The 14,544-nt window shown below is 43.8% G+C and overlaps 1 protein-coding gene across 1 annotated transcript in view; it reads left to right on the forward strand.

Annotated features, from left to right (window-relative positions):
- The window catches only part of tok (tolloid-like protein 1 tolkin), a 746,482-nt gene that overhangs the window by 633,714 nt on the left and 98,224 nt on the right, over positions 1–14,544 (forward strand). Inside the window, exon 8 of the mRNA XM_075880185.1 lies at positions 7,987–8,109. Within this exon, the coding sequence (XP_075736300.1) occupies positions 7,987–8,109 (123 nt within the window). The remainder of the gene's footprint in view (positions 1–7,986; positions 8,110–14,544) is intronic.

The following is a 14,544-nucleotide window of genomic DNA, read 5'->3' on the forward strand; positions in this document are numbered from 1 at the left end:
AAGCGTAAACCATCTTAAATTATGCGTGGCCGGGAGCCAAAGCTTCTTGTTTGTAAATGTTGCACTTACGTCGTCCAGCCACTCATCTGTGTGACATTCAGCCAGACACTCACTTAGGTAGCAATTTGCGCGATACAACGATTCTAGAAACATGTTTCAGCGAAAACGCCATGGCGAACGTAAGGACGACCGGCTAAAGAAAGCTCTATGGTTTTATGGTAAGTTCCATATTAGAAAAAAATTGGCAGATCCGGCGTACTATGAGAATCGATGATATGCGAAGCACGATTGAGGAAGATTGATATGCCATATTAAAATCATCACAACGTTACGAGGTGTATGTAAATTACGCCGTACATCGCTTCCATGTCATGATTATCATGTTTGCGCCTGACACTTGTTTTGTGGTCTATTCACGTCACGTAGTACCAAATTTAGTATATGGGAAGCTAGCGAAACGACTGCGGGTGCATCATGAGCGTGACGTGTAGTCATCTTCTTACATAACACACATATAATATGATTATCATGTTTGCACGAGTCTTGTACATTCTTCATTCATTCTCGTCACGTAATACAAAATTTGGTATATGTGAAACCAGAGAAATGACCACGAGCGCACCATGAGCGTAGCGTGTAGTTATGACTTACAAGACATGCATCTCATCATTTTGACGTGAGGGCCTGTCACTTATGTTTGCCATGCAGTCATATCATACCATACCAGTTTTTCAATATGTCGTGTGAACGAAACGACCGCAAGAGCAGCAAGACCATGGGGTGTAAATTATGACATCCATGACATACATGTCATCATTTTCATGTTATGACTGGTTGCTCGCCATACAGTCAAGTTATGTCATACCATTTTCGGTATAGATGTTATTATCGAAACCGCCAGGAGAGCCAAAAGTCGTTGGTGGCTAGATAGATAGGTAGATAGATAGATAGATAGATAGATTGATAGATAGATAGATAGATAGATAGATAGATAGATAAATACATAGATAGATGAATAGATAGATCGATAGATATATAGAAAGATAGATAGCTAAATGAATAGATAGATAAATAGAGAGATAGATAGATAGATAGATAGATAGATAGATAGATAGATAGATAGATAGATAGATAGATAGATAGATAGATAGATAGATAGATAGATAGATAGATAGATAGATAGATAGATAGATAGATACGGTCAAAGTCGGCGAAGTTGGCTAACAAAATCCATCTCGTTTAAAAGAAATATGTATTACTCTAGAATTGAATGACGTCTATAAGGGAAAAGTTGAGGCCGAAAATTTCAGTGCCCTTTCTTCGTACTGTGATGGTCGAAGACAGCGGCTTAGGCAACCCATGCACCGACTGCGACTTCATGCCGTTTTCACACCCGTTCACGCTTCTGTGTACGCTGGCGCTCCTTTGAGCGAACGACACGAGTCCAATAGTGAGTTCAAATGAAAACTTCTGATGGCGACCATTGGCGTTAGCAGGGGTGCCACATCTGGCACGTGAAACCCCCCCCCCTCTATTTTTGTTTCCCAATGGCATACAGAGCCATATATGACCATTCCAAGAGGGTAGACTAGGGTAAATTGTGTATACCAGTTTTAATGTAATATATTAGGACAGGCTGACAGTATTTCCATAAAATTTCACATGCTCACGAATATTGACAGTGGGTATCAAATAGTGTGATTTGTTTATGTCTACGTTGTCTATTCTTTCTATGGCCCCTCCCAAATTTTAACGTGAGTTTCCTTACTCAATGTAATTTTTTCAGCAACCACCAAAAAGAATGTGACGACATTCAGCCGTGTTAATATAAATACACGCAGGCTATCCCTGAAATAAAAAAATAAGGCATCGGTAAGAGAGGTACTGTAAAAAAATTGAAAGAACTGCTTTCCCAATTTCGCAGAGGATGCAAATGGCTGTTTAAATTTTGCAGCATCACTTTCATAAAAAAATTTGGTAATTTTCAGTTCAGATTGTTTTCAACGATTTGAGGGTCATGTATGCAAAGTTTTGTCAAAATGCATTCAATACTTTTTGACAGAAGGTATATTGAAGATTATAAATTATAAAAAACACAACTTAAGAAAAGCTAAGTTCTATGTGCGCGTACTTCTTGCGTAGGAGGGCGTGCATTGGGCTGCTGTTCCCTGCTGTTCGAGGCCAGAACGGGAGTATTGCGAACCAACACGTACTGAGCCAAATACGAAGGCACAGGCACGTTATATAGTGCGTGTGGAGAGGAGGAGGAAACGGCTGAACATTTGATAGTGCTCTGTAAAAAGCTCTACTTTACAGTCTGAAAAAATGCTGCAGAATTTTTCAATGCATTGGGGTTTCAGTGGAGGCAAAATAGACTCTAAACGGGTGGAAATGACGAGGTGGAGGCTAACTGATTGGTGGATACAATCAAGACGCGCGTGAAATTCAATCCTTCAACACATAGTTATTGCATTTAACTCTATGGCTAGGTGACGTGAGCCACCGCGCGATCTAAAGGGCACAGCCGGGTACATCCAGCCATTTATCCGTCGTGGCATTTAAACTGCTTGAAGCGGCCGCTCGATGTCCGGCCCCCACAGGTTTGTTCCCCTGAGTGCAATGAACTTTTCGCTGTCAAAATTGCTAATTCAATATTTTGGGAGCTTTGTCCTGCCATAGCTTTTTAAGCGGTGCCCACAAAAATAAAAAAAACAAAAATCCCCCTCTCCCCAACGAAATTTTCTGTATACGCCCCTCATCGCGAGAATCGTGAAATATGTACAGGTGGCGACAAGAGCCGACGGTCACTTGGGGCCTGTGGTGACAGAGAGAGGGGCGTCCAAAATTGTTGTTCGAGGTGTCATATTGTCTGCCGACGTGCTTTGCGTAGCCACGTGGCCTCTCTCTATATAAAGGGAGGCGAGGCGCCGCGTCAAAAAGTCCCGCGCTGATGCGCTGCAGCTGGTACTTGTGGTCAGGCCTTTAGCCGCGGTTAACGTCACTGCCGAAAAAGAAAAAAAAATATGTGACATGCCAACAACACTCGCGTGTCTAATGCCTCTTTTTGTCTTCATCTTGAGTGCCAAAACCCTGAAAGTTTCATAACTTTCCAACCAGCCCAGACAATCACCTTGGCACTAGAACTATTCGTGAGAGCTATACCATTGAATATCGTTATACAGGATAGTAAAAGTAAAGCAGCGAAATTGGCCGGCCAATGGCAAGCCGCACTGAAGAGTGAAAAGCGAAGTAGGTTTTCGCGTCTCATCACTTTCACTGCTTCGTTCGCGGCCGCAATCGGCCAGCGTCAGTTGTGAATTTTTGATGCCACACGCAAGCAATATATTTCTTGGTAACGGCGTCCTAATTACGAAGCTTTCCATTGGGTGTGAACTGGTCCGTAATGAAATGAAATATTTAGCTGGGTTAATTAATAACCAAACTTCTTAGCGAACGTGCAGCGAAACAGCGGCGAACAGCGAGAAGGGGTAACGACGCCCACGCTCATCGTCTGTAATTCTCGTATTTCGTCTGCTTCGCACTCTATAGATATTACAAGACTGCAAGTTTTAAGTCCTGACGTACGCAATGGCTATTGTCCCGTTCACTCTCTGCGACAATCGGGCAAGTGAGCTGCGGTAATAGAAATGCTGCTTTTGCTTATACGGATGACAGTATATGAATGGGCTTTTTTTTGTTACGTTCGAATAATTTCTAGAGCACACCTGGGGCGTATCACACATATTAACTCACTGAGAAGAATTACTGTAAGAGGCGCACATTGCTCGAACGTAAAACAGGCATGTATAGGAATACGTAATCGACTAATCAACATAGTTTAACTAATAAACTTTGCGCTAATAAAGTAAGCACGCGTCTTGCCCTATCACGGACTTCAGCCGTTGATTTCATAAGGTACGTCGGTTCACAACGACTTCTTTCGGAACTAGCACCACTTTTGAGATAGTTGCTATTGAGTTCTTGGCAAGAAAGCACTGTCCCGTATTTTTGGACGTCGTTCACGTAAATTTATGCATGATGTCGCAACTTCCACGCAGCAGTTACGCGAGGCCAATCTAGCATATCTATATATATATATATATATATATATATATATATATATATATATATATATATATATATATATATATTTCACTGTCAGCGTTGGCGTGGTCGCAGCTGGAACAATCAGATGCAGATAATTTGCAAAAAAAAAAAGGTGCTATATGATTGCCAGATAGTAGCAGAAGTGTCTTTAAAGCATCGTACATTGCATTGTGTCTTGCGTGGTAGAAGATTGAAAGGATGCCAGGCGTGAAACGATGTGAAGTGAGCAACGAATCCGTGTTTTAAAGGCCCACCCATTACACAACGCTTAAACATATTTCATCGTCTACGGCAATAGAGCCATCAGCAGAGTGAACAGCTGCGTAGGTTCCCATGTTGCCCTACGGACGCGTATGTAGTGGTGCCTGCGCTGATTCGTAAAAGGAATAATTATGACGCAGTGGGCACTTAACACTTACAATAGGCCTTCCATGGTACATTTAAACGGACAATGTTAAGCGCGCAGTCGTTCCTCTTCTTACGGCATGGTTGAGGAATCTACGGACAACCGAAGCAAGCTTGTAGTTCCGAAGGCGATGTATTTGTACGAGTCCCGATTATACGCTTTCGCGATCGCCTCTTGAAGGCGAATCTCCATCGTCCTCACATATTTGCTAATGTGGTTGAATAATTGGTCATTGCTATATTTGCTTGACAAGTACTTTACTAATTATGAAAATGTCGATGGGGTGTATTTATGCATGTTCAAAAGACATCTAAGTGCGCTCTTTCAACAAAGTATTAGTTACGGTGTTATTTTTTCCAGCTGACAAAAAAAAACTATGACCTACCACGATGTCCTATTGTTATGGTGCTCAACGCCTGACCCCCAGGTTGCGGAATCGAATCCCAGCTGCGGCTAGCGCAAATTCTTTAAATGCGTAATTGCTACAGGCCCGTGTACTTAGATTGAGGGGTATGTTAAGGAACCCCAGGTGGTAAAAACTTCCGGATGACTCTACTTCGGTGTTCCTCATAATCATATGGTAGTTTGGGGCGATTAAATCTTTTATCAATTGTTATTATCAGCGTTATCCACTGCTGCTCGAGGCATACGGCAGCCAAACCGGTCTGCTGTTTCCCGAGTGCGGAAGCTATCGAAATCAATGCGCTAAATGTATACGTTTCGCAGATCATCGCCGTGTTGCATGCACACGTTATACTACGTCGTGTGGTTAGCAGTTGCCATGTGGAGTTCTTTCGTGACCTGCCGTGTACATCGCAATACCTATAGAGCGATGTAAGTTAAAGCACCGCACGTTTGAAACGGTGTGAATGCAGGTTTTGACGTTGAACTTGTTACTTCCTTACTACACAGATACTGTGTAAGGAAGAATATAGAGAGAGTGCGGTCTCGTTTTTTTTACTTCTGAAACGAAGGCGATAATTGTAGGATGGCTGCCAATGGGGTTGGTTGGTAATGGTTCATGGCCAAAAAAATATAATAAATTTTCTTTCTTCCACACGTGTTGAATGTAGCACCCCAGATTGTTAAAACATTTGCTAAGCTATCAATCGGTTTATTTAAATATAGTGAAGAACGGAATTGCAACTTCCTGCATAAAAGCAGCACTCAAAAAATTGGGCATGCGTTTCATGAGTGGGACCATGTTTGCGCAGATAGAGCACCTAAGGGGAGCGGGCTATCCAGATGAAAGTGTCTGCTTGCTTTGTGAAAAGAATCGCCAAGAAGCTAAAAAAAATAAAAGAGGCTGCATAAAAAACAGAGACAACTAAGATGGGGGCAAAGCAGAGCGGAAAGTTGTTGTCGTTTACCTGCATAACGTCTCACATAAACTAAAGATAGTTCCGTCACGTTAAGAAATGGGGGATGTATTTTCAGCCAAAAACATATTGGCGAAGATTTTCCCGGTGGTCCGAAGGTTGGCTGCAAAGAAATTCATGAAAATATTATGGATGTGACATTAAACATGACAGAAGGTTTCTTCAGTGCGTAAAAATTGGCTCGTATGGTATTTCTTTCTCGTCTGCAAAAGAATACATCGGCTAGACGGGCCACTGCCTGAATATGCTTCCTGAAACAGCGATTGACGAGCGCAATAACTGAAGCCTTTCGAATCAAGAAGGCAGGTGATTGGTGTGTCAGCCAGGGTATCTTACTACCATCAGATGCCGATTTATGTTTCTTTGGATGAAACACAACAAAGTGTCTTTCTTGTTAATAATAAAGGAAAGTGTAAATTTAAGAGCTTCTTTTTCTTGTTCGACACAATATCAATAAAAACTCACACACAATAATGTCAGGGAAAAACAGGAGAAGTTATTAGAAGTAATTGTAATGTGAATGTGAAGAAAGAAAAGTGAACGAAAATATAGTTTGCCGCCGCCAGGATTGGTAGGATCGGCGGACGGATTTAGCACGAGGTTCGCAGATGTATGCCATCTTTTTCTGTCTATTGTAGATATTGTACCCTGTGTTTAGATGATAAGCATGTCTTATGGTGACGTGGACATGTGGGATGCATGTAGGAACGTTATTTTCGACTGAAAATTTTCAGTTCCTATTAAGCGCTCTGTCCCGTGTTTTTTTTTCTAAGTCTTCGTGAAAGTCGCGCTTTTTCATGATTGAGACATTTATTGGTCTCCTGATTCTGAGAGCGGGGTGTGGTGTCCAACTGCTCATATTCATTAGCAACATGCATTACAATATAGCCATCCCAAAAATCAATAACTGTTTATTTATGCTTTTGAAAATCAGCATTTATTCCAAAAATATAACAAACGTGATACGGATATCATATTTGCCGAAACATCTGATTGCGTTTTTATATTTACGTGTCATGACTTTGTACATCATTGTCAGCAAAGTGCTAAAGACTTTATTGTTCAGAAATATTGGAATTAAAGTGAAAGCTACTGTTTCATGATCGTGAATAGTGAAGCAGATATGCTTTTAATGGACATGTTTTGTGCATCGGAGGCCTTTGCGATCCCCTTGAGATGCTTCGCAGTTTTTGTGGGCGCCCCGACGCTGTTACTGCGATCGTGTTCAGCGTCTGCAGAACGTACTTTAGAGTCCGTGCAAATATGCTTCTAGGTGCACTGTGCGTAATCTATTTGGAATCCGGTTTCTTGCTAACACCTGCTACGTTTGCAAGTTTTGTGCAAGCAATGGTCACTGTCGTTATCATTTATAATTGTACAGAGTTTTCCTCGGGCTTGACAGTGATGGCATTACAGTTTATGATGTGTAACGTTGCGCATGCAATAGGATGAACACAGGAAGAAAAGAAGTGCAAACGGAAAGAGTGCCCAGCAAAAAGTTCTTCCTAAAAGACATTACAGTAATTAACTTACTTCTTATTGCCAACAATATTGCAGTGAATTATTTCGAAGAGTGGTTAGTAAAGTATTTCTCATTACTGCTCTAATTATCTTGGTTGAACCATCCATTACGACATATAAAATTTACCAAAGAAGAGAGAAATTTGGCAAGGACATGTTATTCTGTGTTAGAAGCCTGAGGGCTGGGAAGTTGAACAATCTTCTCTGAAAGTTTAACGTAGATGTGCCATAAATAATGTGTACATGAATTCTTGCATGAATGACGATCTTTTGGTAATGTTAAAGTTTTTGCGGTACTTTCCAAAATTAATGCGAGTGTAATATCAGCACTTTCGTCCAGTTGTAGTATGAAGTATAATTTACTTATATTGAAGAATATTTTGGCAGAGCACCTAGTAATATAATTTACTCACTGTTTCAGAGTAACTTTTCCAACTGTGGCTCCTGCCTTCAGCTAGCGCGTTTGAGCAGCCTTTTTCCAGTGAACGCCATTCGCGTTACTCGCTGTCGTTTTGTTCTTGTGTATTGCGAAATCTTTTGCGTGTTGACTAACGAGTGTACTTGTGTTCGCAGGTCGGTACTGCGGCACGGGACACATCCCGGAGATGCTGCTGAGCACAGGGTACCGCATGCTTATCGTCTACCGGACCTCGACCAACCAGAATGGTCACGTTGGCTTCAGGGCTTACTACGAAGGTACCTGTACTGCTACTGCGAATACTTAAAGAAACTTGTATACTCCAGGAGCACATTTCACAGAAAGGCTCGCTTGTGTAGAACGAGTGGCAAACACAGCCAAGTGACAAGTCGAAACTGTCCTTTCAGGTTACCGCTTACGCGGCATGACTCACTGACCACGTTCTTTCATTGCGTGTTTCGTACTTAGCTTACGATGTACTTCGTCATAAGAATTTCTCAACCTTTTACCTTTGTCTATTTTTACATTGGTATGACAATCCTCCATAGTGCTTAATTGGACGTGATAACCGTAACGTGATTGTTCTTGGTCCCAGGTATTGCTTTTTTATTATATACAGCCGAGGTTTTTGAAAGATGCTTCAAATATCTCGTATATAGGTACATTATCCCGAACAAAGTGAAACTATGAAAGTTAAGCTTTCGCGTCCCATCTGCAGATGGCTTCTTGTGCAGACCTGCCGTGCTGACATAGAACAGTTTCAGGCTCTTATCACCAGGGGCATCTATAGAACGAGTTGTTATTTTGGGCCTTCCAACACTTTATAAATATTTTACTAAATGGCTATGTCAATCGTTGTGTGCAGCATTGACCTAATCAATTGCCTCCACCAGTTCACTGCAAACATGTCTTAATGTAGCATAAATATTGCATTGGCAAGCTCCACCCCATCTCTTTTTTCGGTGTTTCATTTCTCTTTCATATATGTGTCTGGGGTTTTCGTTGTTAAGAATTCGTGCAATGAATGTTGCACGATGAATGAACAGCTGATGGATGAACACACGGGCCTACAGCATTTTCGCCTCCATCGAAAATGCAGCCGACACAGCCGAGATTCAATTCCGTGACCTTTGCGATAAGCAACACTTTGGAAAATCAGGAGGAGGAAGACGAAGTGATTCGTTTACGGAACACACCTTGCTAGTCTTTGTGCTTTTCTGGATTTTTCGCCGCAGTTGTGGGGTCTATCGCCCCATATATCGTGGTGATGGATGTTCAACCTCACGGGGCACCGTTCGAGTCCGGTTCGACTGCGGGGACTGCTTCGAGGAAGCGAGGAAACGCGTCTAGTGAGAGTGAGGACACTGAGCTGTGCTCCGCATCAAGCGACGAGTCCTCGGACGACGGCTTCCAACCCGTCCAGTACCGCAAGGCTAAACGACGGATCGTCAATGCATCTTCGGCATTAAGCACGACCACCGTGAAAACCGCCCCTCAGCGATGGCCTCACTCTATCCTGTTTGTGCCGCTGAAGCCTACCGACAGTCTACATGAGCTGAACAGGCAAGCGCTCTCTGTGTATCTCGAGAATATTACGCCAAATCAGATCAAAGAAGTACGTCTAAACGCAAGAAGGAACATCTTGGCAATCGATGTGCTGAACCCACGTACGCTAAACGCGCTTCAGAAAGTAACGCAACTGGGTAACATCGATGTCAAGTCTATTATACCAGCTGATAGCCCCACTTCTACAGGAGTCATTTATGACATCGCTACTGAAATTCCAAACTCGGATCTCTCAATGCTAATGAAACCGGCAAATGAAGATAACGTCACTGTGAATGTCAGCCACCTTGGTAACACACATTGTGTGAGAATTACGTTCAAAGGGGACTGTCCCCCCTCCCATGTGAAGGTTGGCCACTTTCGTCACCAGGTCCGACCATTTTCTCCAAAACCTATGCGATGTCATAAGTGCCAGAAGATCGGCCATGTGCAGGGAGCGTGCAGGAACTCCGAAGTGTGCCCCCGATGCTTAGAACCACACACCGAGGACAAATGCAGCGCAACCATACTAAAGTGCCCTAATTGTCAAGGTGCCCACAGTGCATCTTCCAAAGACGGTCCACGCATAAAGGTGTTTACTATTCTTAGACAAATGGTGCGAGACAGCTCTACCCACAAAGAGGCCGCAGAAAAAGTCCGGCGAAGACGACGACGTCACCGTCGAAGATCTTTGCGAAGAACACAGTCAACTACAAGAAGTAAGTCATCGCATCTGGGAACGGCGCCCACTGCAGGGTACACCGCGGCGAACGCAGACGATGGAAGAGAGAAAACAAGTAGATCTCTCTCTACTGAAGAGTGGCCGCCACTTACGCGCACGCAACTTGTGGAAGAATCGCATCAGAAGCCGCATTCATCAGAGCAAGCTGCGACAACAGAGGAGCAGCGGAACTTGGATAAGCAAGTGATTGCTCTTCTACGACCCATAATTAATGCCATTCGCACAGTGTTAAACAACATGCGTACAACGTCAGCCACAAGTGCACTTCAAGTACTGGATGCTCTGAGTTCAGTACTGGTGGCTCTTGAGTAGATAATGGCCCACCAGCCACTGTCTTTCAAGGAAGAGGTCAAAAAAGCAACAATTTTTCAGTGGAATGCACGGGCACTGAAATCACGCATTGCAGATTTCCTTTGGTTCGTTTCCACCAATATGTTTCCCATCATCGTCATCTGCGAGCCAAATTTATCGAGCGCTATCAGACTCTCCGGATACGAACCATTTATGTCGGCTTGTTATAGTGGAAACAGCAAGGTCCTGCTGTTTATTCGACGTGACCTGACCTACATTCTTCTGCCTGTACCACCTGACAACGATAGCCAATATATATGCTTAACAGTGAAAAAAAATTATCTTATTGTTACTGTTGTCGGTGCATACCTGTCGCAGTAGATTTGACGACAGAAGACTAGGACACATCCTATCATACACTCCTGGCCCATGGGTGATCATCGGAGACTTCAACGCCCACCATACGCTATAGGGGAGCCCGAAGATCAGCGCAAAGGGCAGAATTCTGATAACGTTTGCTTCAGACAACGAGCTGTGCTTGTTAAATGATGGCAGCCCAACATTTTCACGTGGCCCTGGATACAGCAGTTTCCTTGACTTGGCTTTTGTTTCTCGAGGTCTCGTAAGATGTGCCGGATGGTTTGCGGATATAGAAACACATGGGAGCGACCACATTCCCACATATGTCAAGATCAGAAAATTATTGCTTTTTACCTCCGTCAACGAAGTCTGGAAATTTCCTCTGAGAAATGTGCACTTGTGGCATTTACGCGCAAACCAATGCAGAACTACAGCGTTCTGATAAACAACGAAAGGATACGTCACCTCCGATCATACAAGTTCCTAGGTGTTATATTTGACAGAGACCTCTCATGGAGCTCACATGTATCATACATGAAAAGGCGATTGACAGGCATCTGTCATTTGTTCAAGTTCTTCGCTGGAAAGAACTGGGGAATGTCCACAACTGCTATGTTGCGACTATACAGGATTCTTTTCCTTGGATTCCTTCGGTACAGCCTACCTGTGTTAACTAACGCAAGTAAAACAAGCATAGGAATGCTTCAAAGTGTCCAGGCTCAAGCACTCCGGATATGTTTAGGCTTGCCCCAAAGTGTGTCAACAGCGGCAACTATCGCCATCACAAGGGACAACCTCCTCAAGACCCACATTAATGTGGAAGTGCTGAGGACACATATACGACACCTTACTCGAACCTCTCGACATCACCTAGCCTCTCTACCAGTGGTCCTACCATGCACATCTTACTGCAAAACAGTGACCGCACATGGTGAGTCGATCCCAACTTCGTGCTCTCCTGCCGCTAGACCTGTGACTCCGCCATGGTGCCTCGCACAACCAATGAATAATATTAACATACCTGGCGTCCAGAAAAAGGCCAATTTGTCGTCACCGGCTCTTAAACAGCTCACACTACTTCTCTTGTATGAGAAATATCAAGACTCCACACATATATACACTGACGAATCGGTTCAGCCGGACAGCTTTACAGGAGCAGTAGTGATACCAAGGTTGGCCACGACATTTAAATTCAAGACATCTCACGGAAACACATCAACGGCGGCAGAATTGGTAGCACTTCGTGCCGCGTTGAAATTTGTAGTTGATCAACCTACACGCAAGTGGACTATTTTCTGCGACTCGAAGGCGGCACTGCAGTCTCTACTATCAGCCTTACGCCGTGGACCACACGAGCAGCTGGTACTAGAGATAGCAGAGGTTATACACCACCTGACTGAGAAAGGGCACCAAATTACATTTCTGTGGTTGCCCGGTCACTGCGGAATCATCGGCAATGAACGGGCGGATCAAGCTGCCCGCTCAGCCCACACAGATCATAAACTGCGACTACCACTTTCTAGGACAGATGCTGCACGAAAGCTCCGCAGGCTTGCTCGCCAGCAAACCACATTCCAAAGGAATCAGCCACACTTCAAGCATGCCCGACTGTACTCGCTTGACCCTACGCTAAGTCTTCAAGTCCCGTCGAGGCTTTGCCGAGCAGACCAGACCCTGTTATGTAGGCTGTGGTTGGGCGTTGCGTTTACCAACGCCTACGCTTTCCGCATGGGGATGGCCGACACCGCAGCCTGTGGCCACTGTGGCAAAGAGGAAACAATCAAACATATTCTTTGTGACTGCCTATGGTATAGTAAACAACGACTATGCCTTCGCAAGGAACTCAACAAATTAGATGATGAACCTCTGTCGGAGCAGGGAATTCTGCAGTATCGTCAGGATGCCATTTCACAAAAGAGGGCCCTGAATGCGCTACTGCACTTTTTGCGATCGACCAGCCTTACTGAACGGTTGTAGCTAGGACGCCCTTCCTGTGTGTGTTTTCGTTTTTTTTTATGAGTGCGCGTGCGTTTTTTTTCTCTTTCTACCCCCTCTTTCTTGCCCCTACTTCCCCGCCCCCAGCGCTGGGTAGCAAACCAGATGCCAATGTATGGTTAACCTCCCGGCCTTTCCTTTCTTACTCTCTCTCTCTCTTGGAAAATCAGGTCGATGCCTTAACGTTCGTTAGCGGGAGCAGGCCAATTTTCTTCCCTCTGGTACTCGTCGTAACCTTCTGAACATTAATAAGCAGTGCGGTTGCACACCTATGTCTATCCATAGTAGGTAAGGCCGCCAAGATGCAGCGTCAAGGAGAATTGCTTGAGATGAGTACTCCAAGAAAAAATGGAGTTTTCGGGGAGCAGTTCTGCTACACATCAATAATGTTCATCTTACTTGCTCGCGTTTTTTTCCTTGAAAACCTGGCACTGGCCACTTTCCTGTCGGGAACGCTATGTCGCACTGATAATGTGCGTGCCGTTCACGACCGCGAAATACCGGAATCGGGGTGATAACAGGAGGAAAGTACTCGAAGTAGGTGACGATTAAGTTTGTGTAACAGAACCACTCCGTAAGTACTTGGTTTTTTTTTTTACTGTATACCCCATTTGGAAACTTGGCCCGGCAAATGCGTAAGCGTAGCTTGTGTGTTTTTGACCCGGAAAGAGTGCGACTTTCTTGAACAATGTTTACTTACATGGGTAGGTGCAGTGATCTAGCAGGTGCTTTTGCGCATGCTGTAAACGTACTTAGCAATACGTTTACAGCATGCGCTGTAAGCTATATAAACGTCGGTTGTTAGTAGCCACCTCCGTGTTCACTGTCTCTGCTTCTGCCTCTCGGTTTTCTTACTTTTTCGACGTCTTAGTGGCTTTTGTCAAATCTCAGGTTGTGCCAACTTGTCCAACAAGCAACACTCTTGATACCTGATGCTTCAGATGACGTCACAAGACAGCCTAAACCATGTATAGGGCACAGATTCATTTGCGTGCATATGGAAGAGGCGACGAATTTGCGATAATTTTCGTTCATAAAGGGTCATTTTCATTGGCTGGCAGGATAATGTTGCTGTGTATTACTCAGACGGTGCTGCAGTCGTATCTTTGTTTGGCTTTGTGTGGTTGCCTTCTGTCACAAGCACTTCATTTTATTTCTTTTACATCCCCTCTCGCCTTCCAATGTACAGGGTAGCAAAGCGGAACCTTCTTGTAGTTCACCTCTCTGGCTCTCCTTCATTATGTTTCTCTCTCTGCATAAAGATTGGCTGAAGGTTTCTCTTACAAATAATTCTTAAGACATTGTGCGCGTGCGCGCGCGCGTGTGTGTAGCGCTACGCACAACAGCGAAAATTTGTTCTATAATCGTGAGTCGTCGAAATTTTTTTACTACCCGACAATTTTTAAAAGGGCCTTTTCAACACTATTGAAGCACCTATTTTTTATTTGTCATTCGCATAGACCGACAACTAAAAATAATTTTAGCATAGGTTTAAACGCCGATATTAAATTATTTAGTGTTTTATTAAGCAATAAACTCACTACATCGCTGCCGACCGCCTCACCACGTAGTAGCACTCGCCAGAACTTTTCGGGCGGAAATGAAGCCGGAAGGTTGCCGCCATATGATTGGACAAATGTAACGTTAGAAGCGATCTTAGTGTAGGATCAAAACTGAGGTTACAGAGCTGTTTCATTTTTAATCTCTGTGCTTTTTCACGCAACCTTGGAACAGACGTTGCAACAACAACAATAAAAAAAAAGAGGTCACTGTGACTATA

This window comes from Rhipicephalus microplus, chromosome X, assembly GCF_043290135.1.
Source record: "Rhipicephalus microplus isolate Deutch F79 chromosome X, USDA_Rmic, whole genome shotgun sequence".
In the NCBI taxonomy this organism is placed as follows: Eukaryota; Metazoa; Arthropoda; class Arachnida; order Ixodida; family Ixodidae; genus Rhipicephalus; species Rhipicephalus microplus.